A 24,137-nucleotide genomic window follows, 5' to 3' on the forward strand; every position below is an offset into this window, starting at 1 on the left:
GGTAAGGGACAATATAACACACTCTATTCTAGGCGGTTCCTTTCTTCCAGGTGAAAGGAGAGTGTTAAATTACTGGTGCCCAAGGAATACTTAAATTGTAATCGTTTGACGTCAGAGCTAACCTTATGATTTATCTGTTTTGTTGAACTGTAGCTCTGCTGTGCATCCATAGAGTCTGATCCTTGGGAGAGGTATATGTAATTTTAGCCTCTTGAGCTGAAATTTATAATACATTTTCAGATATACTTAGGGTCATAGGAACAGGTTAAATGTAGTTGAAATATCTGCTAGTCTAGTATTTCTGAAATGCTTCTTTAATTGTTTAAATTAAAAAAAAAACTTATTTGGCTGCATTGGGTCTTAGTTGCAGCACACGGGATCTTCATTGCAGCATGCGGGATCTTTCGTTGTGGCGCATGGGCTCTTTGCAGCATGCGGGCTTCTCTCTAGTGGCACGCGGGCCCTAGAGCATGTGGGCTCAGTAGTTGCAGCACTCGGGCTCTCTAGTTGTGGCGCACGGGCTGCAGAGCGCACAGACTCAGTAATTGCAGCATGTGGGCTCTCTAGTTGTGGTGTGTGGGGCTCCAGAGCACACGGGCTCAGTAGTTGCGGCACATGGGCTATCTAGTTGTGCGTGGGCTCTAGAGCACGCAGGCTTAGTTGCTCCGTGGTATATGGGATCTTAGTTCCCTGACCAGGGATTGAACCCGTGTCCCCTGTATTGGGAGGTGGATTCTTAACCACTGGGCCACCAGGGAAGTCCCTGTTGTTTAAATTTTTGGTAACTCCTCTGCGGCCAGTTTCATGGGTTAAAATGTTTAATGGAAAAGTTAAAAATTTTTTTAAAGTTAGGACCACGGGCTTCCCTGGTAGCGCACTGGTTGAGGGTCCGCCTGCTGGTGCAGGGGACACAGGTTCGTGCCCTGGTCCGGGAGGATCCCGCATACCACAGAGCGGCTAGGCCCGTGAGCCATGGCCGCTGAGCCTGCGCGTCCGGAGCCTGTGCTCCGCAACGGGAGAGGCCACAACAGTGAGAGGCCTGCGTACCGCAAAAAAAAAAAAAAAAAGTTAGGACAAGATTGAAAATAAACATATTTTCAAATGCTTAGATTTCCACGTGATTTTTACAGTTCTTATTTTCAACTTTATTTGAATATGAAAGCAGTACTTAAAAAAGTGTGATAAATATTTTAAATAACTACCTTTATAAGTCTGTTTACCCTTTTTCTTTTGGTTTGTATATAGGATGTTAAATTTCCTCTTATGTTGGATGTGTACGAACTGTGTACACCAGAACTTCAAGAGAAAATGATTTCTTTTCGATCAAAATTCAAGGATCTGGAAGATAAAAAAGTAAATCATCAGCCAAAGACAGTAGGTTCTTATTGGTCATTTTCTAATCTTAATATGTTTATCTTTAATCCGTGTCCAGTATTCATTTTATATTGTTAACCTGTTAGTAAAAATGGATGAACCTGTGTTTAGCATATATACAAATCTTGCAGATATTGGTGCAAGCCCTTAAAGTTTTAGGTGTGTTTTAGCATAAGAAAAAGAACTCTAGCTATGCTAAATGGGTCCTTCATGGTAGAATAAACTTAATATTTTCTTTTCCCATAAAAATCTTCAGCTTATATTCCTTTTATATCTATATTTATTTCCTCAAAGCACTTCACGTAAAATCTTGCCTTGTAAAATTCAGAGTATTTTATTATTTTCCTTGTAAGGCATCTCCATTTTTTAAAATGGAGTTAGTGTTATCGAATATTGCTTCATTATGCCCACTGTGACAACTTAAGTCATATCTTTTAACAAGCACCTATAACTGTTAAAATTATAACCTTAGCAACTTTATATATTTAATAAATTGTATATTTTAAATTCAGAGAAGGGACAGCTGAATTATATGTTGGATTTTCTTCAAAAGGAAAAAGATATTTCCTGGTAAATAGGAATATTTCCAGTGTGATATTATATGCCAAATTTTAAAATTAAATTCTTCTGCAGGTTACTGTGTGTGTGTGTTAAAAGCAATTTTAAAAAAATTAAACTTTATTTTGAGATAATTGTAGAATCACATGAAGTTATAAGAAATAATAGAGTACCTTTTACCCAGTTTCTCCTAGTGGTAACATCTTGCAAAGCTGTAATACAATATCACAACCAGGATACTGACTTTGATGTAGTCTAGATGCAGTACATTTCCTCTACCACAACGATCCCTCATGCTGTCCCTTTGTAGCCAAATCCACTCTCCTTTCCCCCTACCCCGTTCTTTTTTTAAAAATAATTAATTAATTAATTTTTGGCTGTGTTGGGTCTTTGTTGCTGGTGCAGGCTTTCTCTGGTCGCGCGCGGTGACTGGGGGCTCTTCTTTGTGTGGTGTGCGTGCGGGCTTCTCGTTGTGGTGACTTTTCTTGTTGCGGAGCATGGGCTCTAGGCGTGCAGGCTTCAGCAGTTGTGGCTCACAGTCTCAGTAGTTGCGGCGTGCAGGCTTCAGTAGTTGTGGCTCGCGGGCTCCGGAGTGCAGGCTCAGTAGTTGTGGCGCACGGGCCTAGTTGCTCCACGGCATGTGAGATCCTCCCACACTAGAGCTCGAATCCGTGTCCCCTGCATTGGCAGGCAGATTGTTAACCACTGAGCCACCAGGAAAGTCCACTTCTTGTACTTTGGTTAAATTTATTTGTAACTATTTTATTCTTTTTGATGTTTTTGTAAATGGCATAGTTTTTAAAAATTTCATTTTTGCATTCATTGCAGTTGATTTTTGTATATTGATCTTACATCCTCTACTCTCCTGAACTGGTTTATTAGCTGTTTTTTTCTCTTATTTTTTTTGAAAGAGATTGTATAGAATTGGTGTTAGTTCTCTTTTAAACGTTTGGTAGAATTGTCTTGGTCAGACAGTCTTGGCCTGCAGAGTTCTTTTTCAGGAGTTGTTTTTTTTTTTTTTTTTGTGGTACGCGGGTCTCTCACTGTTGTGGCCTCTCCCATTGCAGAGCACAGGCTCCGGATGCGCAGGCTCAGCGGCCATGGCTCATGGGCCTAGCTGCTCCGTGGCATGTGGGATCTTCCCAGGCTGGGGCACGAACCCGTGTCCCCTGCATCGGCAGGCGGACTCTCAACCACTGCGCCACCAAGGGAAGCCCTTTTTCAGGAGTCTTTAAATTAAAAATTCAACTTTATAGTTATGGGCTATTCAAATTTATTTCATATTGGGTATGTTTTGGTAGTTTGTCGTTTCGTGGAATTGATCCATTTCATCTAGCTTGTCAATTTTATGTGTGCAGAGTTGTTCCTAGGATGATGATTATTCTGATGTTAGCACGGTGTGTAGCGATATCTGTCCCCTGTTTCATTCCTGATATTGTAAATTTGTGTCTATTTTTTTTCTCTTTGTCAGTCTTGCTAGAGGATTGTCAATTTTATTGCTCTTTTCAGAGAACTAGCATTTCGTTTCATTGATTTTTCTCTATTTTTCTGCATCTTGTTTTATTGATTTTTACTCTTATTATTTCTTGTTTTCTGCTTGCTTTGGGTTTATTTTCCTCCTCTTTTTCTAGGTCCTTATGGTGTGGGAACTTAGATCTTTTATTTCAGACTTCCTGTTTTCTGATGTGTGCATTTAGTGTTGTAAATTTCCTCTTAGCAGTGCTTTCAGATTGTGTCCTACAAATTGTTGTATTGCATTTCCATTTTCATTATGTTTCTTGTATTTTTAAAAAATTTGAGACTTCTCTTTGACCTTGGATCATTTAGAAATGTCTTGTTTAATATACAAGTGTTTGGAAAATTTCCTGTTATCTTTTTGTTACTGATTCTAGTTTGAGTCGATTGTGGTGAGAAAACACCCTCATGTGATTTAAATTCCTTTAAAGTTGTTGAGGTTTGCTTTATGGCTCAGGATGTGATCTATCTTGGTAAATGTTCCATGGGCACTTGAAAAGAATGTGTATTTTACGGTTGTTGAGTGGAGTATTATGTGATGTTGATTAGATCCAGTTGGTTGATGGTGTTGTTGCTTTTTCCTGTAACCTTCCTGTTTTTCTTGCAGCTGTTGAAAGAGGAGTAGTGAAATCTTCAACTAAAATTGTGGATTTGTATGTTTCTCCATTAATTCAGTTCTGTTAGCTTTTTGCTTTTCATGTTTTGTAACTGTTATTTGGTGCATACACATTTAGGATTGCTCTGTCTTCTTGGTGGAGTGATTCTTTGATTATTATGCAGTGTCCATCTCGGTTTGTGGTCATTTTCTTTGTAGTCTACTTTATCTGATATTAATATTGCCTCTGCTGCTTTCTTTTTGTTAATGTTTGCATGACACCTTTTTCCATTCTTTTACTTTAAATTTGCCCATGCTATATTTGAAGGTAGTTTTTTATAGACAGCATATAGTTGGGTCATGTTTTTTAATCCTGTGTTAACCTCTGTCTTTTTATTGGTACATTTAGACCATTTATATTTCATGTAATTCTTAATATGTTAGTGTTTGAATCTATTTTATATTTTGCTGTTTGTTCTGATTTTTGTTTCTGTTTTCCCTTCTTGTAGGTTACATGAACATTTTTTAGAATTCTAGTTTATGTATAATTTTTTTTGAAAAATTTGGTTTTTAAAAAATTTATTTTATTTTTGGCTGCATTGGGTCTTTGTTGCTGCACACAGGCTCCCCCTAGTTGCGGCAAGCAGGGGCCACTCCTTGCTATGGTGCGCAGGCTTCTCACTGCAGTGGCCTCTCGTCGTGGAGCGTGGGCTCTACGGCTTTCGCGCTTCAGTAGTTGTGGTGCACGGGCTCAGCAGTTGTGGCTCGCGGGCTCTAGAGCGTAGGCTCAGTAGTTGTGGCACATGGGCTTAGTTGCTCCACATCATGTGGGATCCTCACGGACCAGGGCTCAAAACCATGTCCCCTGCATTGGCAGGCGGATTCCCAACCACTGCACCACCAGGGAAACTCATGTGTAATGTTTTTTAATGTGTTTCTTTGTATAGCCTTTTTTGGGTTGCTCTAGGTGTTAAAAATATATAAAGGAATGGTTGACCTAATTGCCTTTCTTTGTTGTAAGATCCTTTGGCTTCTTGTCACTTTAGCTATCTTTTAAACTGCTTGCATTGTCTTCATTATCATTATAGTCTTCAAGAACTTTGTGTCCATATGCCTAAGTAAGTTTTTTTTTTTTAATTTTATTTATTTTTGGCTGTGTTGGGGTCTTTGTTGCTGCACGCGGGCTTTCTCTAGTTGTGGCGAGCAGGGGCTACTCTTCTCTGCGGCGCGCGGGCTTCTCATTGTGGTGGCTTCTCTTGCTGTGGAGCACAGGCTCTAGGCACGTGGGCTTCAGTAGTTGTGGATCGCAGACCCTAGAGTGAAGGCTCAGTAGTTGTGGCTCACGGGCTTAGTTGCTCCGCGGCATGTGGGATCTTCCTGGGCCAGGGCTCGAACCTGTGTCCCCTGCATTGGCAGGCAGATTGTTAACCACTGCGTGACCAGGGAAGCCCCTGCTTAGTTGTTTTTATATTACACACTGAAATGGGTTGAGGCAAGAGAGTTCCCACTGAAGTACCCTTGTTTAAAGTTGTAAATCATGCCTCTTAATTTAGGTAAATATTTGCTGAATTAAATATTTTAGTTCATTTGAGCTGAAGTGGCAGGTGGCCGTGGCTTAGTAGATATAATATTAATTGCAGTAATTCGACTTGTTTTTTTGAGGCAGGTTTTCTTTTATCTTCACTTATATGGTTTGATAGTATTCTGGAAAAGTTGCAGAATTGGGTTTTCTTTTTTTACCCTAGAGCAGTGTTTACTTGTACTCTGTATTCACTGGTGTGCTCTAGGTTTAGTGGTTTGAAGTTGGTTCTGTAATCAGGATCTCCTACTATACATATGAGACTGTTGTTAAAGAGTAGGACTTTTGGGTTTACAGCTTTATGTTAACTGTAACTGTATCATTGAGCAATTTGTAAGGCAGATCATATTTTTTCTTTGTCTTGCCTTGGTGATTTGCATTATAGACAGTAAATATTTGTGGAGATGGATACTCATTGAGAATATAAATTTTATTTCCAATATCATGAAAACTTAAAATTAAAATTTTTTTCCCCTCAGAGTGACAAAAAGAGTAGTCCCCCAAAAGAAGTTAAGTATGAACCCTTTTCTTTTGCTGATGGTAAGTGAAATCTTCATTTCAGTTGACTTTTACTGTGTGTAGTGTTTTTTTTTTTAAGGTAAAATTACTGTCTTTCCACATATGTTTTTTTCAGGTACTGTGCTTTAAAAAAAAGTTGTTTCTTATAATTTACTCTGAGATAGTAAAAAAATCACTTTTTAGTGAATATATGTTCTATGAATGGTAGCATACTGCTTAAAACATCTTTCATGAACCTTTAATTGGACAGTAGTATCTTATTGGATTTTAACAATAAAGTAGTACTTCTCTAGGCTAAACTTGAGTTGTTCTTGCTTGTTACTTAGCTTGAGAAAGCACATATCTGTTCATTTCTAATATTATTGGGTTTACATCTTTCTTTAGACATTGGCTCCAATAATTGTGGATACTATGACTTACAAGCAGTGCTAACACATCAGGGAAGATCTAGCTCTTCAGGTCATTATGTATCATGGGTGAAAAGGAAACAAGGTAAAGATTCTGTTTTTTTTTTAATTGTTCCATACTATTTTGATAAGTTGTTTAGACTTTTAGCACATTTGTTCTCAAACTTTTTGATCTCAGAACTCCTTTTGCATAAATTATTGAGGATCCCAGAGAGCTTCTGTTTATGAGGATTATCTCTTAATATTTACTATAATAGAAATTAAAACTGAAAAGTTAATTCTTTTAAAACTGACAGTAATGAAGTCATTACATATTAACATAAATAACATTTTCAAAATAAAAATTACAATCTTTTCCAAAACAAAAAAAGGCAAAAAGTGATATTGATTTACATTTTTCTAAGTCTGTTTTGTTAGGCTTAATAGGAGACAGCTGGATTCTCCTGTTTTTGCCTTCAGTCTGCTGCTTTATCACACATTGTGTAACCTCTGGAGAATTCCAAAGCACACTTCACAGAATGAGGGGGAAAAGGGAAATAATGCTTTAGGAGTGTTACAAAAATGGTTGTAACCTTCATGGAACCCCTGAAAAGATCTTGAACCTGAGTAGTCCCTGGACCACTCTTTGAGAACTGTTGGTATGGCAGATGAATACTACTGTACATAAAATTACTCAGTACCTCTTTTGCAATGGAACTCTGAAAAAATCATATATGAGATTAATTTCATTCTTCTCTTTTGCACTTTAGATGAATGGATTAAGTTTGATGATGATAAGGTCAGCATCGTCACACCAGAGGATATCTTGAGGCTTTCTGGTGGTGGAGACTGGCATATAGCTTATGTTCTACTCTATGGGCCTCGCAGAATTGAAATAATGGAAGAGGAAAGTGAACAGTAATCTTCATTTTAGCTATTTATGCTTAGGTGTGAAATAAATGTTGTTTGTTGATCATTTCTATAACCCAGAGCTTTAAAGGAAGATTTTTAGGTGGTTTTACATGTTTCCCCTCATGTGGAACAAAAGAGGGCAGAAGCAGACCACTCTGTGTTATCGACCTAAAAAATAACAGAAAAGAGAAAATTGCCTTTGGACTGTGCTGCCCTATATAAAAGTGACAGGAAGACGTTTTTAAAAAGCTTATTTCTTGGATTAATTTTTAAAAATTATGAGTTGAAATGCCTTTCAACCATTACCTTCTGTGATAATTTTTCTTCCTGTCTTTTTCAGCCCAAGATTCAGCAATCAGATGTTTATTGCACACCTATTACTCTATTATTTGTTGTTTTTGCATGGTTCAAACCACCAGTGATTCAGTAGCTGCCCATCCTTTGCATTATCTAACAAAAATTTTGCCAGGACGGTGGAAAGGAAGTTAAGTGTTGATCTCATTGTGTAACTCAGTGCTGCTGTCCCCATCCCATGGAAACATGGGTACAATCAAGTATTTGTCCAGCCTGACTGTTGCTGGCTTCTCATGACTTTAAAATAAATTGTGATCAATAATAGTACATTTGATTATACATTTATTACTGTGTCTCTGATGTACTAGGTTTGTACATTTAACTTTGCAATGGTTTTGTAGTAATCAACCTTAAAAATAATGTTGACAAGCTCCAGTTGCTTATTTTTAGAAAATTAGGATATTTAATAAAAAAACAAAACAAAGAGGGACTAACAGCGTTTGACCTCAAGTCTTTTGTCTGTTGAGTGTTGGAGCTTGGCTGAAGTTCAGATATGTTTACTACTATTAGTTTCTGCAGATGGTTAGTTTAACTATGCTCTTAAGCATCCATTTAAAAATAGTCTTTGCCTGCTAGCATAATATTCTGTTTAAAAAGGAATAGAGTTGTAAAAGTAATGGAGTTCTTTGGATGCTGAATGCAACCATGTTATCAGATCTGTTCCTTGGCTCAGTTGGGTGTTTATTTCTACTCCCTTGTCAACTCCCAAATTCTTAATGTCTATCAAAATTTAGTACCAATGATTTTTAAAGTGATGGTAGAAATACCAGAGTATGAGATATCTCAATATATGGTATGTTTCTTCCATTTTAATACTCTAGTCAATTCATTTTTGTTTTAGGAGCCTTGCTTGGTTGCAAAAGGATAGAATATCAGCTGACTTGTCTGATTTCCTTTGAGTTAGATATTTATAATAAAGTTTTGGGGATTATCGTGAAATCTCATCTTTGCTTATGCTGTTTTAATGCTCTGCAGAGCATAGTAGTGATAACTATAAGATTCTTAGAGAATAATGGCCATTTCCTCTCAAGTTTGAACAATGTAATATAATCTAAGAACACTAGGGGATAAAATAAGCATTTCAGGAAAATTTATTTGTAAATAGCTTCTTCAGCTAAGCTTTAATAATTGGCAATCAGTACTCCTTTTGCCTTGGAGGTGGTATAGAATAGAATAGGGAGGATGAGACCATAAGACTTGTAATGATTCTTTTATATATTGGTGTGATGCTTGTAAATTTGTGAAGTTTTTTTATTCACTAATTTTGTTCTGAACAATTTTGAGGACACCAATTTAGGAATTAGAATTCAGATTTTACGATTTGGAGGATGCTGTAGCTACTAGATCAGGTAGGGTTAGAACAAAGTATATAAGCCTTGTATGGAATTAGCATTTTAAATTATAATTCCTTAACTGTCATTACAAAACACTTCATTTTATTTGATCCAGAAAAGCATTATAAAGTATAAGAAATCGGACTTATACTAGTGTTGTTTTAAACTATTTAGGCTATTTTAGAATTCAGCCTTTCATATAAGATCTTTGAAAAGAGAGAATAAGCAAGAAAATGTCTTGATTGATTCCTGAGCGTGCCTTATGTGCTGTGCCCCTCGCACTGAGGCCCTTTTGATATTAGAGCTGTGCTGGATCACTGTTGGACTAGTGAGGTGAAGCCCCAGCAAGAATATTTTTAGTGAGAGGCACTTAGCCCTCCTTCCAGATTCAAAACAACGACCGTAGCACCCTAAAGGGTAACTTACGTGGGAATGGAAACTGTCTCCAGCCATGATGACTACATAGTGCTTTGCTGTTTGTAGGATGCTTTCACATACATCTCATTTGAACTTCACAACAATCCCTGAGGTATGTACCCCTATTTTAATGACTTGAGAGCTTAAAATAAGTTCTCTAAGGCTAAATGAACTACGTTTTAGACTTCACCCCATTTCTTTTAAAGTTGGGGGTTGGAGAATATTTTCTGCCATGGGCCAGGTATTTTAAAAATGTTTTAAGCTTTGCAGACCGTAAGTCTTTGTTGCAACTATGTAACTTTGCTGTTGTAGCATGAAAGGAGCCATAGACAGTACTTAAAAGAATCAGCATGGCTGTGTACCATTAAAATTTTACTTATAAAAAGAGGTGACAAACAGACCATTGTTTGCTGTTCCTCTGCTTTAAAGCATAGATGAGACTAGAGCAGTCATATAGTTTCAGAAAGTATTACTGTAGGATGTTCAGGATAGCAAGTTAAATTCTGTAACTGCTAATGGAATGCAGGAAACCAGTTTGGCATAGTGTATCTTAGGAAACACCATGCCCCTAAATATTGCTTACTGACTTTATAAATGTTTAATTAACAAAAATATTATGTGACCTTGAGGTCACTTTACTTTGGCCATTTCCCAACCTACCCCCTTGTCCCCCCAGACCCTGAGGTCAGTCATCAAGAGCCACCATGCGTTCTGTTGTTCTTGGAGCACCAGCCAACTGTACAACTGTTATAAAAATGTTTATTGTTTACCAAAACCAGTGAACCTCTTATCAAATGCTGCTTGGTAACAAAAGCTTATCACAGTTTTAATAATAAAAAAAAAAAGCTAACTATTTGTCTCATTGTCATTAGTTAGACTTTCTGCAAGGTCACTTAACCCAGACTTGTTGAGTGCATTGATCAGGTTCTCAGGTGTCGCGTGCACTCCCTCCTGATCCTGCCAGGCGACTAGCAGCTGCTTAGCTCTCATCTTCATGTCTTCACTGTCACACTCAATCTGTCTAATTTCTGAGTCTTTCATTTCCAAGTAGGGGGCCAGAATCTTCCATTGTTCACCCAGTTTGTTGGCAAATACCTCTATTTGGTCCCCTGTTACAGGTTTGTCTCGCCGAACATCAGGACCTAGAAAACACAGGAAACATAAATTATGAACAAAGTACGAGGATGTGTATGATTCAAAATATAAAACGGAATATGGGGCCACTGAGATATTAGTCACCTTTAATAAGCTTTATTTTAAAACAGTTCCTTTTTGTACTCTCCACGGGTTGAATTACCATTCTTATGATCATTAGGGACTCAATCAAAGCTAAAGCTGTTGCCTCTATTATAATTAGGAAGGCTTCTGAAACCAGTGGCCCTCAATCTAAACCCCAAGAATTAACAGAGGTATGAGTTGCCTTCAAATGTAAGTACTTTTCTTCCCAACACTTCCAAATTTTACTGTATAAAAGGTACTATTTTAAAAGTTATTATCAAGCAATGTTTTAGATTCCTCACTATAAGAAACAGCTGAGAAAGATGGTAGAAGTTGAGAAGTAGATCAAATAACGTACCTCTCAACAAAGAACCCCAATCTTTTCCAATTTTGTAAAATAGCCAAGAAAATTCAATTCTTACTTTCATTTTCCTTCAGTAAAGCATCATTATCTTCCTCATCTTCATCCTCACCTGTTTTTATTTCTTCAGAAGGAGGCTAAAATGAGTAAAAGAATGTTTAAAAGAATGCCAACTTCTAAAATCAGATAACTGGGCATACTTTCTATTTAGGTACGAGATTCCAATTACGGGGCCCAGAACTTTACCCTTGAGAGTGTTAAATGTGAATGTCAGGTAAGGATCGCAGTGGGACAGTGTTAACCTGGAGAAGGAGGGGTGGGCGGGGAAGACTGAAGGTTGGAAAGACTCTTATTCCAACCTGGGAAGAAGGGAGCCAGTAAGAAGTATGGTAAGATGACTTGCAAGTACTCAGCATATGGTAACAATGGTCTAGGGAAGACTGGGGGAGCAGCCATGTCCTTAACACTTTTTTTGAGTAATTTTATTCAGATTTATGCATACAGTATAGTTATTACCATATTGTATTGGAAAAGAGCAGAAAGATAGGCCAAGCTGCCTACCACACTACCCCATGGGCCCTACCTTTGATAAAATATAATGCATTGGCACACAGAAAAAATAAGTTAAAGTATAATAAGTTAATTTTTATATAAAGTTACTTTATCTATTTATGTACTTCCTATAAATGTATACTCAAATGCATTTTTTTCTCATTCTAAACAAGGGGGTTTATGGATTTTTTTTTTTTCCCCACATGATAAAGGCTAAATTCAGCTCTTAGCTCAAACAGCAATAGCAGTTTAAAAAAAGAAGGTAACGCGAACTAAAGGATGTAAAAACTGATGTGTTACTTACTGGTAATTCCTTGGCTAGCTTTATTACCATGTTTTCGAGATATTCTGGCAAACTTTTAAACTGCTGGTTGGTTGGCTGAAAGAAGTGAGGGCTTCTCCGTGCTAACAGTCTCAGGGCTCTCCAACCATAATTAGAATTGTTCACAGCCCTATAAAAAGAGATATCAGTCTTGTAATTTATACTTCTTTATTTCTATATTCCCTTCTAGTTAATGTAGTTCACCAGGCAAAATTCTATACTCCCAGGTCAGTAGCTGAAGGCACCGTTCTTCTCATTCTGATCACAACCCTAAAGAACCTCTCAGTGAGCAGTTCACTTATAAATGGAAACCAACAGAGTCCAAAGAGGCAGGGTCATATAGAGCAAACAGTTTTTAAATTTAAAAAGTTTACATACATTTTAAGTTAAGTCAATTAGTATGTGTCCAGGACTGGCTAGATGCTGTGTGTGCAGGACAGATCATCCCCCTGGTCATTTAGAGAGAAAAATACTCATAGGTTCACTATGTTCAGTAGACTTGATATCCAAACAGGCAGTGCCATCTGCAGGTGTGAGTTTCAGAATATTTTATAAACCCAACCGTTTTCATCATGTTAATTTATCTGTTTTTTAAAAAATTTATATAATATCTAAACTTTAATTTGCTGAATATCAACCTCAGTGAATAAAAATTACTCCAAACTAAAAGGGACACATCCAGTAGCCAACACCATAAGCAGTGATACCAAGAACAGAATCCACGAACTGTTCCTTAATATAGGTGGTACACAGTAAGGTAAGAAAAACGTGAGAAACTCTAAAGATAATGTTTTGGAAACAGGCAAGCTACAGAGAATCCAGAGCACAGATTTGTTCCACTTAAGAGTTTTTGTAAGTGACTTGGAAGTCCCCACAAGTTCTTAGAGTAGCAATCTAGTTTATTAGTCACTGCTCATAAATGAGCCTCATTACCTCTGAGACAGTCTTGGCACCTGAAAAACTACCACTAGGCAGTGCGTGGTTCAACGTGAACCATCTTATTTAATGCTCAGAAGAACCCTGTGCGATGGGTACTATTACTGTTTAACAGATAACGAAACAAAGCAAAGAAGGGTTTAAATTAGCCCTTAGAAGCCTAGCCAGTAAGTGGTAGAGTCCCAGGACTGACCTAGGCAGGCTGATGAGAGGGCCCTTGCCCTCGGATCACGATGCCATAATGCCTATTTAAAACCACGGGGCTGTGTGGTGTCACCTGGAAGATACAGCTAAGACTGACTCCTGAAGTTACTACAAAATTTGAGTTAGATGGAGAGCCAGTAATGGAGACTGAGACAGTGAGGCTAAGGGAAAAACAGGAGGAGAGTGCAGTTAGATGGGTGTCAAGGGAAGAAAACATTATCTAAGCAGGGAGAGATCAACTGGAGAATGCTGCTGAGAGGTCAAAAAATGATCAGAGCTATTTCAGTGGAGTGATGGGGAGACAGGCATGGGCTGACCCAGAGAACAGGAGCTGAGGAAATGAAGGCAGTAATTATCAACCACTGTTGGACATACTGTGATTTGAAGGGGAACAGAGAAAAGAGGTGATAGAGGTGGGCTCAAGGGGGATTTTTCTACTTTTCTGACACAAGCGTGACTCTAAGTCATGCTTGTTAGTCGATGGGAATGGTCACTGAAATCAAGACGTGCAGTAATGTGAAGCTGGCACATAAACGCAGCTGAAAGAAAAAGTACTATGCTCTCAACTGTCTGCCTTGATAAGCATTCTAGTATACATACAGTTCTTAAGAGATATTAGGGAAATTAGTTCATGAGAAACATTACTTACTTGAATTCATTTTCAACCATATTTTCAGGGTCTGCCTGTTCAATGGCTTCTTCAAAGAATTCCTCCAAAGTTGGCATATATTCCCTGGGCATTAAAAAAATAACTAGTGAGGATCATGTCTGTTCTTATTTACAGTTATTACAGAATATTGGTTCTATTCCTTGTGTTGTACAAAATGGCTATTTTTTCAAGAAGTACTTGTTTTTTCTAATTTGCCTGGTCCTTTTTGAGAGTGCCATGTTCCTTTTAGTTGCTTCTTCTGTCTGCTGATTCTTAGTCATGGTAGATTGTTTTCTTAAGTTTGGATGGTGAGTTTATCTTCAGACTTACCTGTAGAATCCTTGTGTGGCTTAGGTTGAAGGTGTGGCCGCCCTACCCCACCACAAGCTTTCTGTCAGCCTGGGACTTTTTAGTTCACCCTCTTAGCTTAAGGGTCGTTCCTTTATACTGCTGGTAGTATCAACTCTAAGACGGCATGACAGCAGACCTGTGGTTATAATTTCTCAGGGAATACTTTTTCCTTTTCCTCCACATCTCAGGTAGAAATGGATGAGCTCCTTGCTTCCTGTGCCAGTGAGCAAGTCCCTCCTCCTCCCGCCGTGTCCTTTTCTTTACAGATAGTGTGCACTGAGGGCCTCAGCTTTACTTGGGGGAAACTCAGTTACATATTTGTACAGTCCTAAGGCTTTACTTTCTGTCCTTTTGTGGCCGTTAAAACCCAAGTTCTCTGGTTCCCCAATGTGGGAATCACTTGCACTGCTCCCCAGCTAGAAGCAACCGGCAGCATTAGTTCTTACTTTGGTTTTTAGTTCCCCCTTCTTTTGCAAATCTTTATTTTTTGTGATTTCTATAATTATTTTATCAGTACTTCTAGGTGTTTTATGGAAAGCTGTATTCTACTGGGCCAAAGTCAACCACAGTAAACTTTAAAATTTCTTTTGAGCTCTGCTTATAGCTGACAAAATTCTACTCTAGTTTAACATTTGAGAAAAGCAATACTTCATATGAAACATTTTAAACCTGCCTTGTCTCTGATTTACAGGCTTCCATATTATCAGGACAGAGATTCCAAAGCCTTGTTAACTCCTCACTGCAAAACAGACAGACACAAAGATAAATACATTTTTCTATGGACACCATTCTCTTCTACCTTAAAACTATAAAAATACTTAAATAGTGGATTTTGGGGTGGTGATGAGTTTTAATCATTTAGCAAATTTTCTATATAAGCATATATTTAATGATTTTTTTTCTCTTTTTTTTTTTTGTTGGAGTAAAATTGCCTTACAATGTTGTGTTAGTTTCTGCTGTACAATGAAGTGAATCGTATATGTATACCTATATCCCCTCCCTCTTGGCTCTCCCTCCCATCCCCCCCATCCCACCCATCTAGGTCATAACAGAGCGCTGAGCTGAGCTCCCTTTAATGATAATGATAACCACTACTTTTTTCTAAAAATATTCAAGTGCAGTATAACGCGATGAATAGTTAACTAGAAGGTAAAAGAAATGAAAGGATTATAGTACCATGCAACAACTAGAAATAAGCTGGATCAATCTAACAGCAATTGTATTGTCTGTGACATGGAAAAAATGGCAGAACCTAGAGCCATGGATTTTGGAAGCAGGAGACAAAAAACTAAGTTTTGTCTCAATGCGTGAATCCATGATGGACCCTACAGATTGATAGGGTGTGGTTTGCTTTAGTCATCTGTGTACATACCAAACACACAAAAAACTGGAAAAACACAAAACCTTGGGAGTTCTTACAGTAATATTTTCACAATATAAAAGCCTCTATGATAACATCCCACCTATGAGACAGGTTAACCTACTTTCCCATCAGAATTTTTTTGTTGGGTCCTTTCCCTAGGAAGTCCTCTGGAGCCGTTCTCTTCCGTACTACTCTTGTCGGCTTGGTATCTGATGTTCTGTGGTGAACAAAACGTACTGGAATTTCAAATGTTTAATGTAAAAGAAAATTTAGTTACTGTTTTCTTCCTAAAAAAGCTTCATATGAAAGTTTCATATTATTACACTCATCAGAGAGAAGACAAAAAGGCCACACCAGGGGACAAATTACAAGGAGTGGGTACACAGCATTTTTTTCCCAATAATTAATAACAGATCAGTTTGTTCTGAGAAGTTAATGACAAGAAATTTGAGATAAAAATGTCAAATAGAAATATATCAAAATGGTTGTAATTTTTATGGAATACAATTTACATTTTTTATATGAAATACATTTACACATATCTGTACATAATGTAAAATAGTCATACCAAACTGTATTCTGAAAGCCCTTTCTCATATTGCTTGAGAGGAGTATATATTTACCTTTCTTTCACAAAACTTGGGCAGCCTTCATTTTTCCATGAGTTCCAGTTTTCTTCAGTGTTTAATATATGCTGGGAAAAACAAAGAAATTACATTTCCATAATGAAGACTTTGAAACTCTACTGGGTGCTAAGAAGACTATGTAAATATAAAACACATACCTCTACCATCTTTGAAAATCTTTCTCCATCAGGGGGGTTTTCAGATAGTAGCTGTGATTAGAAAGAATATACTAAGCTTTCAACAACTTTCTGCATCATAGGAGTGGTTTGTAGGCAGAGAACCAAGAAGTGTTTGTGGTCTTGTACCTGAGCTTAACTTTATCCTTATTTTCCTATTTGGGGCTGAAACAAAGAAAATTCTAAATTTTCATTTTGTTCAATCATGGGTTTGTTGCGTGATGAACTTACTTGATAAACTGATTTTGTAGTATCTTCAATCCAGAGTGATTGCTCATCAGTTAAAACATAGTTTGAACTAGGAAACAAAGCAATAAAAGCATGCTTGAGTTACAAGAATTGTATATTCAATTTTAAGGTTTATGTACCATCTTGAAGAAACACTGAACAAAGCAATGAATGTTTCCTAAAATAAGTTCAATGTGGGATAATAGCCTCAGAGAAAATGTTAACATACTCCTCTCCAAGATGCACATTCAAATAAGTCACACTATGTTCCTTTAAAACGCATTCAAGATACAATGAATAAAACCCCCAAAACTCTAGAGAAGGCTGAAGGCAGACCCAAATTGTTAACAGCTGCCATCAATTCAGCTCTCACTATGTACTAGGTGCTCTATAGTTTATAGCCATCCAACAAATACTGATAGACTGCCATGTGCCAGGATTTACACACATTATTCATTTAATTCTCAAAACAAGGACATGTGCATATATTAAACAGACTACAGAGGCTCAAGCCATAAAGCGTGCATTCAAACCCAGGTCTGCCTCCAATTTCTACTATGCTATACCAAACCTCCACAACAGATAGAAGGATAACAAATAGCATTTTTGAGTGTTTGCTATGTGTTATCTTAAAATTACAAGTCTGAAAGCTGAATTGCAGCTAGTGGGTGATGAAAGTGGGATTCAAAACCAGAAGGTAGAAAGCCACATTCTTTACAACTAATACAACACTGCTCTGCAAACTTCCGATACCATCCAGTAACGGAGCTCTGCTTCAGTTTTAGGTGGGACAAGAGGGACTAGTCCGCCCTACAGGTGGAGGTATTCAGACTGACAGCGGAGGTCCTGATTAGGTTTTCTGAAATCCCAAAGAAACTAGAACTCCTCCGTGCTTCAAAGCTTTACCTAATTTTTTTCAGTTCTAATGTCCTAGATAGTCCCACACCTGGAGAAAAAAGTATTATTGGCTGAGTTTGCAAATCAGGTTTGGAGAAGGTCTGAGTGAGGTGAGGAATGACGGAAATCACCACCCACCAAGACAACTGAGAACTCCCAGGATGCCAGGCTCTCAGCAAGAAAGACACTGGCAGCAGATACAGTCAATGCCTTTTCTCTAAAACAAATACCGTAGCATCTTGTTAAGCTAACAAAAGCCCCTGATTATCTAATATTGCTGCAAATGAAATGTTTCAGGGAGGTGAGCCTTCCACACAAAATGAGCCCGCTACATAAAAATATACATCAGTAAGCATTCTCTTTGCTGCTGTTTATAAACCATTTACTACCCATATTAACTTACCTTTTAAATTTGACCTGCCCCTTGAGATACTGGAATAAAATGAGATACTGCAACAGGATGTGTCGACGAAAGTTACTGTCGCTCAGTTGTAAATCCATCAGCTACTCGAAAAACAAGCACACACACAAACCACCACATTAAATTCAAGTTCTACCTAAAGGTGCAAGTGATGCTATTACAGAAATGGAAGATTTCAATTCAAAAAACACGTGCTGAGAACTCAATGCATGTGAGGCGTTACTGTACAAGCCCCAGGACAGAGTAGCAAAGCTTTATTTAGCTTTCTTAACCATTTTATGCCATGAGGTATTTATGTTGGTGGATAGCAATGTTATACCTGGGGTCCTGAGGTCAGGATAAAAGCGGAAATATAAAAAAGTAAAAGTATGGCTGTCACTTTCCCACATATAAAGAAATAACGGCTACAGAAGAGGTCCCTGTGGGTAAACAATACTGAGGGACGTCGCTCTTTTCTGTAGTACCTAGGAAGTGCCTGCAACAGGGTGGGTGCTCAATAACAAGCAAATGAGAAGAATCAGAGGTGAAAAGTCATCCATAAATTAAATGGATTGTTCTTATATTTTAGAAAAAATTATATCACACCTGTATTATCACAGAATTTGGATTAGAAAGGACTTGAAGGTCATTTATGAGGAAGCTCTTCAACAACACTGCCACCTAGCTGGTCTTGCTGTAAGAATGACCGCAGTGATGAAGGCGTCATTCTGATTCTGTCCCACGTGCTGAGGGAAAGCTATGTCTATGTCCACAAACCCTGTTTGTGCTGTTCTGCCCTCCAGACCTAAAGCAACAATGGAGGCCTCCTTCTTCTAAATGAATAACAGTGAGACACACCTGACAGCCCTAGGAACCAATTTCCAGTACCAGGTCCCAAGTTCCTTGGGCAACGCATCACACACTATGCTTTCATCTACTAACACAGCAGTTGGGCTGCACCCCACAGGCCTGGAAGCCCTGTACTTGCCCAGCCTCTGCCCAGCAGAGCCGGAGTCAGCAACAGAGACATCAATGGTTTAACGGACGCGGAAGCTTACAGGTTTGAAAGCGAGGCCTGGTGTGACACCCCACCATGTGTGGCAGACGGTGGGCAGGACGAGGCAGCAGTCTTCGCTCCCCAGGAGGGAGGGGGGAGATTACCAGTTATAGCGGGAATTGATGTCATCGGTTACCAGGGAAACTAGCAGAGGCGCATGCCCCTCACTGCCCCTTAGGTAAGCTCTCCTGGTGGAGATCTTCTGACCTAAAGATTAGATCACCAGCTGGGGCCTGGGGCAGGTATGTAGAAGGGCAGTCATGTGAGCAGGGTGTGGGTGAAGCAGGCACTGGTCGGCAGGGGATGTACAGAGAGCAAGAGAACAGCCATCCTGGGTGACCTGGTCATGCAGCAGCCTAACGTTCATTAGCCATTTACTCACCAGCCACTTCTTCCACAAGGGTGGTTCTTGTTCAAGCAAATGCCATGCCCTTTTTTCTTTTAATTTTAAACATACGATTGGCCTTCCAGTGGGGGTTCCCTCGCCTTTAGAGATGTGATTTAAGGATCTGATTCTGTTACTGTATTAACCATCCGAAATTGGCAGGCTGAATGGCACGCTCCCAATCTCCCTTTCCTCCACTCCTGGATGACTTTATATCTCCGCTTGGGCTCTCAGTTCCCTGACCTCAACTCCACTGACAGTCACAGCCCCTCTACTTTGGTCCCCGACTACCATGGCCACAGCTGGACCTGGTTGTCACTTGCAGCTGCCCCAGCTCTGAAATCTAACTCACAAGAGTCTCACTTCAACCTCCTATCCTTCCCACTCAGTTGTCCCATTGTACCTAATATTTGGACTTTACTGAGACCTTAAGTTCCTTGGACCCTCTATTTTCTGGCTATCTGTAAGTCCCATCCTGTTTTTACTATAATCCTATTTTAGTCTAGGTAAAGGTCAGGAAACGTTTTCTTAGAGGGCCAGAGACTAAATATTTTAGGCTATGTGAGCCAAGAGGCATATTATGGATATTATGTAAGTACTTATGTAAACATTTAAAATGTATAAAAACACAAGACAGGCAGTGGGCCACATTTGGCCTGTAGTCAGCCGACCCCTGTTTTAGACTACGTGGTCTATCTCTTCAACAACTTTCTTGCCAACTTCCTTAACAGAAGTCCCATACTTCTGTCACATCTACTGAGCAAAAGGGCAACTTGGAGCAAACCAACTGTTAGTCACCTTCTCTTTCCTAACACTAAGGCTTCCCATCTAGCCACAGGTGGAGCTGCTTGGAAAAAAATACAAATCAGGGCTTCCCTGGTGGCGCAGTGGTTGAGAGTCCGCCTGCTGATGCAGGGGACACAGGTTCGTGCCCCGGTCTGGGAAGATCCCACATGCCACGGAGCGGCTGGGCCCGTGAGCCATGGCCGCTGAGGCTGCGCGTCCGGAGCCTGTACTCCACAACGGGAGAGGCCACAACGGTGAGAGGCCCGCGTACCGCAAAAAAAAAAAAAAAACAGAACAAAAAAACAAATCACACAGCTACGCAAATGGTACCACTGCTATGTTACTGTCTCCAACTTAGAATTCTCCCTTGTCTCTAATCAGCAATCTTTACTCTCCAAGGCTGTTCTCCCTCCTATTCTCCATAGCAACTATTTCAAATCCCTTGTACTTACCAGAACACTACTTACTACCCCTCTCGCTCTCAGTAGATAATTCCCTCTACCTTCAACGAGGAGAAAAACTCATTAAAATGGAAGTTTCAACTGCACCCACATCCTCATTCGCCTCATCTCCTCTGCCACAACATCTTCAGGATCTTCGCTGAAGGTGATCCTTCTATCTGGACATCCCATCAGTTAACCACCCTGGTGCCTTATCTTCAACCCTTTCTTCTTTCCAAGCTCCTTTCCATTAGCATTTAATAACTTCTCTCAAAAAGATTCTACAGCTTCACCTTATCCTTCCTGAATAGCAAAGCTTCTTGTAAGAACTGGCTACATTCACTGTTTCCAATCCTCCCCTCAACCTGCCTCAACCAGTGGTGTTCTGGGTCACCAATCCACGGGAAGTGTTTTGCCAAGACCACCGATGACTTACTTGTTATTAAATCGAATGAGCACTCTTCACAGTCCTCATCCTACTCAATATGCTTGGCTTCCATGGGGTCATATTTTTCTAGTTCTCCTCCAATTTCACTGGCTACTCTTCTATCTTCTTCTCTCCTTCTCTTTTCCTTCTCCCTCAAATGCTGATTTTCTTCAGGATTTGGTTTGATGCTTTCTTTTCTTTCCAGTCTACACTCTCCTCTTTAATTACCACGTATAAGCTGCTAACCAAACTATATACCAAATCTATACTCTCAACCTAGATCTCGCTCCTAATCTCCAGATCTGTGTGCTCAAGAAGCTACTACATATCTCTATTTGAATGTCCCACTGACACTTGATCAGATTTCCTGTCCAAAATAAAACACACCAATTTCCTCAACAAAGTCTGCTTTTCTCCGGTGTTGGCTAATTCACCGAGAGGCTCCACCATCCATCTATTTGCCTAAACTACTCCAGGAATACTTCCTGGAAAAAGCAGCAACCATGAGCCACAGGAGCAAACCTAAAGTTGGAGTGTATAGAAGAAAGAAACAGGAGGTACAAAGACTGAGGCAAGTAAAAGACTGGCCAGTTTGAAGACCCTGAGGCGTTTAGCTTACAGTGAAGACAGGAACTCCTGGCTTGAAGAAATAGGTGCTGTTTATGAACTTTTCATCTACCTTGAGCTTTAAGTCCCCTATTCCACATTTATTTTTTATGTTGGATGATAATTTTTTTTGATAGAAACAATGGATTGAAAACAAGAGTCAAGAAGACATTGAATCACAGGTGGGAGGGGACTAGTTTGATCATTTAAACTAACTGCATCACACTATCCTTAAGAAAATGAGGCCCTGACAAGTTAAAATGACCCCTGCAAGGTTACACAGCTAGTTAGTAAGAGGTGTTGTATTCTTTCTTCAATAATATATTTTTTCTAGTCCTGCTTTTCTTTGGTTATTTTAAAAATTACACCATTTACATCACGCATTGGGTCAAATATTTCTTTGCTGTCTTTGTTTTGTGAACAAAGGGCCTTTTATTGTCCTTAGCTTTTACTACACCTCTTAGCTCAGGCCTCAGCCTTCCTGATTATTATTCTAAACCTAAAAAGGCTCAGGCTACTCTTCTTAGTTATTCTTATGTGCCTTTCTGTCAATAAATCGTACAAACAATATTCCTTTCTGCACATTTGAAACTTTTCATAATAAAAAAATTTAAAAGCAAAACAATGCTCTGGAAAAATTAAACTGAAGTATGAAATCTTCCATTTCTGTTACTTTAACACAAAATGCTTAAAAAATCTTTACTAAAAAACAAAATATTAAGAGCATTCTCATTAATTAAATTCTTACTAATTTGTGATTATTAACACATCAGATGAAAATATCCAATTTTCAAATTGTGGAGTATTTTTTAAAGTTCAGAAAGGTACAGTTAATACAACATTCATGTCTCACAATCCAGTTACTTATCAAATCCTAACATTTTTACTTGTTCCACATTTCTTAAAGAAATAGAATATTATCAAAACTGTTGAAGCCGCTCTATAAGCTCCCTCCACTACGGAAAGCACTACCATGTATTCAGTGTTGCTGATTCTAATGCATATTTTACACTATTATACATATAGAGGCATCTATAAATATCAAGGTATTTTGCATGTTTTCAAACTCTATACTACACACATTATTCTGCAATAAGCTATCTTTCATATATTATGTTTGACATTTACACAACTTGATACATGTAGCTCGAGTTTAGGGGTTGGCAAATTTCTGTTAAGGGTCAGTAAATTACTTTAGGCTTTGTGGTCATACAGTCCTCGTCCCGACTACTTATCTCTGTTGCCATGCAGAAGCAGCCACAGACGACACGTAAAGGAGTGAGCATGGCTGTGAGCCAATAAACTCATTTACAGAAATAGGCAGTAAGTAATGTGCCAACCCCCATCCTAAGTCATCCATTTTCAGTGCTTTATAGAAATCGATGGTGTAAATTTACCATAATTTACCACCCACCCAGTCTCCTGCTTATGAACATTTAGGTCGTTTCTACACTTTCACTCGCAAACACCTAAGTTACAATGAGTCATATATTTCCTTGTGCATATGTGTGATTCTCCAGGGCCCACATCTTAGAAGTTTTAACTTTGCTCTTTATTATAAAATTACTCTGCAAAATGGCTGTATCAATTTATACTTCAACCAGCAGTGTGTTAAAGTTCTCCTTTCCCCACACTTTTGCCAATACATTTCATTTATTGTTAGGATATTTAATTTTGGTCAGTTTGACAAATGTGAAGTGATTATCTCATCATTTTAATTTCTTTGGCTACTAGTGACATTTAGCATCTTTTATAAGCTCATTAGCTATTCAGGTTTCTACATCTGTAAATTACCTGTTCATACCATCTTTCCAGTTTTCCATCTGGTTGTCTTTTTGTCAACGGTATATTCAAAATACTAATCTTCCTCAGTTCTGGAGATGGTGAATATCTTCTCCTACTTTGTGGCTTGTCTTTTCACTTTGTCTAGTCCTAGTTCCTTTTTCTTCTTTATACCTGTACTAATACTTACTGTTTTAATTACTAGAGCTTTATAGGTCTTAGTATCTATATCTGATAGGGCAACTGTTCCTTCTTAGGAGGAAGTAGTTACTCTTGGCTTAGTTACTCCTGGCTTTTTGCTTTTCCATAAAAACTTTAAGATCAACTATTCAAGTTCCCTCAAAAAGCCTGTTTGGATTTGATTTAAAATACACTGAATTTATGGACACATTTGGGGAGAAGTTGCACTGGGTCTTCCTATCTATAAATGTAGTCATATCTCTTTATTTTTATAATTTTATCCATGAAGATTACTCATAGGTATTAGTTTTCATTGCTGTTTTAAATAACATTTTGTAACCAGTTACTTATAGGAACACTATTGATGTTTCTTTTGTAACTTTGCTGAAGCCTCCTTAATTCAAAGTTTGTTGGTTCTCTTGGATTTTCTCTGTAGACAATTATATTGCCTTCAGTTAGAGACAGTTCAGTCTTTTCTCTCCAATACATATAACTCCCATTTCTGTTTTGTTTTCTCTTATTGAAATGTAGGTCCTCCATTACAGCGTTGAACAGAAATATGGTTGGTAGATATCCGTGTCTTGGTCTTGAAATTACTGAGAATACTTTTGAAAGTTTGATCATTACATATGACGCTTGTTATAGGGT

At 38.5% G+C, this 24,137-nt stretch overlaps 2 protein-coding genes across 2 annotated transcripts in view; one reads left to right on the forward strand and one right to left on the reverse strand.

The window, feature by feature from the left end:
* USP14 (ubiquitin specific peptidase 14) overlaps nt 1–8,059 on the forward strand; it is a 46,271-nt gene extending 38,212 nt beyond the window's left edge. Inside the window, exons 13-16 of the mRNA XM_049698133.1 lie at nt 1,246–1,374; nt 6,101–6,161; nt 6,525–6,632; nt 7,297–8,059. Coding sequence (XP_049554090.1) covers nt 1,246–1,374; nt 6,101–6,161; nt 6,525–6,632; nt 7,297–7,448 — 450 coding nt within the window. The 3' untranslated portion in view covers nt 7,449–8,059. The remainder of the gene's footprint in view (nt 1–1,245; nt 1,375–6,100; nt 6,162–6,524; nt 6,633–7,296) is intronic.
* Nucleotides 8,060–10,285: 2,226 nt separating this feature from the next.
* Nucleotides 10,286–24,137, reverse strand: part of THOC1 (THO complex subunit 1) — a 41,933-nt gene continuing 28,081 nt past the window's right edge. The window contains exons 12-21 of the mRNA XM_004273769.3: nt 17,830–17,930; nt 16,533–16,599; nt 16,284–16,334; nt 16,123–16,193; nt 15,621–15,716; nt 14,810–14,875; nt 13,786–13,869; nt 11,979–12,126; nt 11,184–11,259; nt 10,286–10,685 (exon numbers count right to left, since the gene is read on the reverse strand). Of these exons, the coding sequence (XP_004273817.1) occupies nt 10,390–10,685; nt 11,184–11,259; nt 11,979–12,126; nt 13,786–13,869; nt 14,810–14,875; nt 15,621–15,716; nt 16,123–16,193; nt 16,284–16,334; nt 16,533–16,599; nt 17,830–17,930 (1,056 nt within the window). The 3' untranslated portion in view covers nt 10,286–10,389. The remainder of the gene's footprint in view (nt 10,686–11,183; nt 11,260–11,978; nt 12,127–13,785; nt 13,870–14,809; nt 14,876–15,620; nt 15,717–16,122; nt 16,194–16,283; nt 16,335–16,532; nt 16,600–17,829; nt 17,931–24,137) is intronic.

Source organism: Orcinus orca, chromosome 15, assembly GCF_937001465.1.
Source record: "Orcinus orca chromosome 15, mOrcOrc1.1, whole genome shotgun sequence".
NCBI classification, from domain to species: domain Eukaryota; kingdom Metazoa; phylum Chordata; class Mammalia; order Artiodactyla; family Delphinidae; genus Orcinus; species Orcinus orca.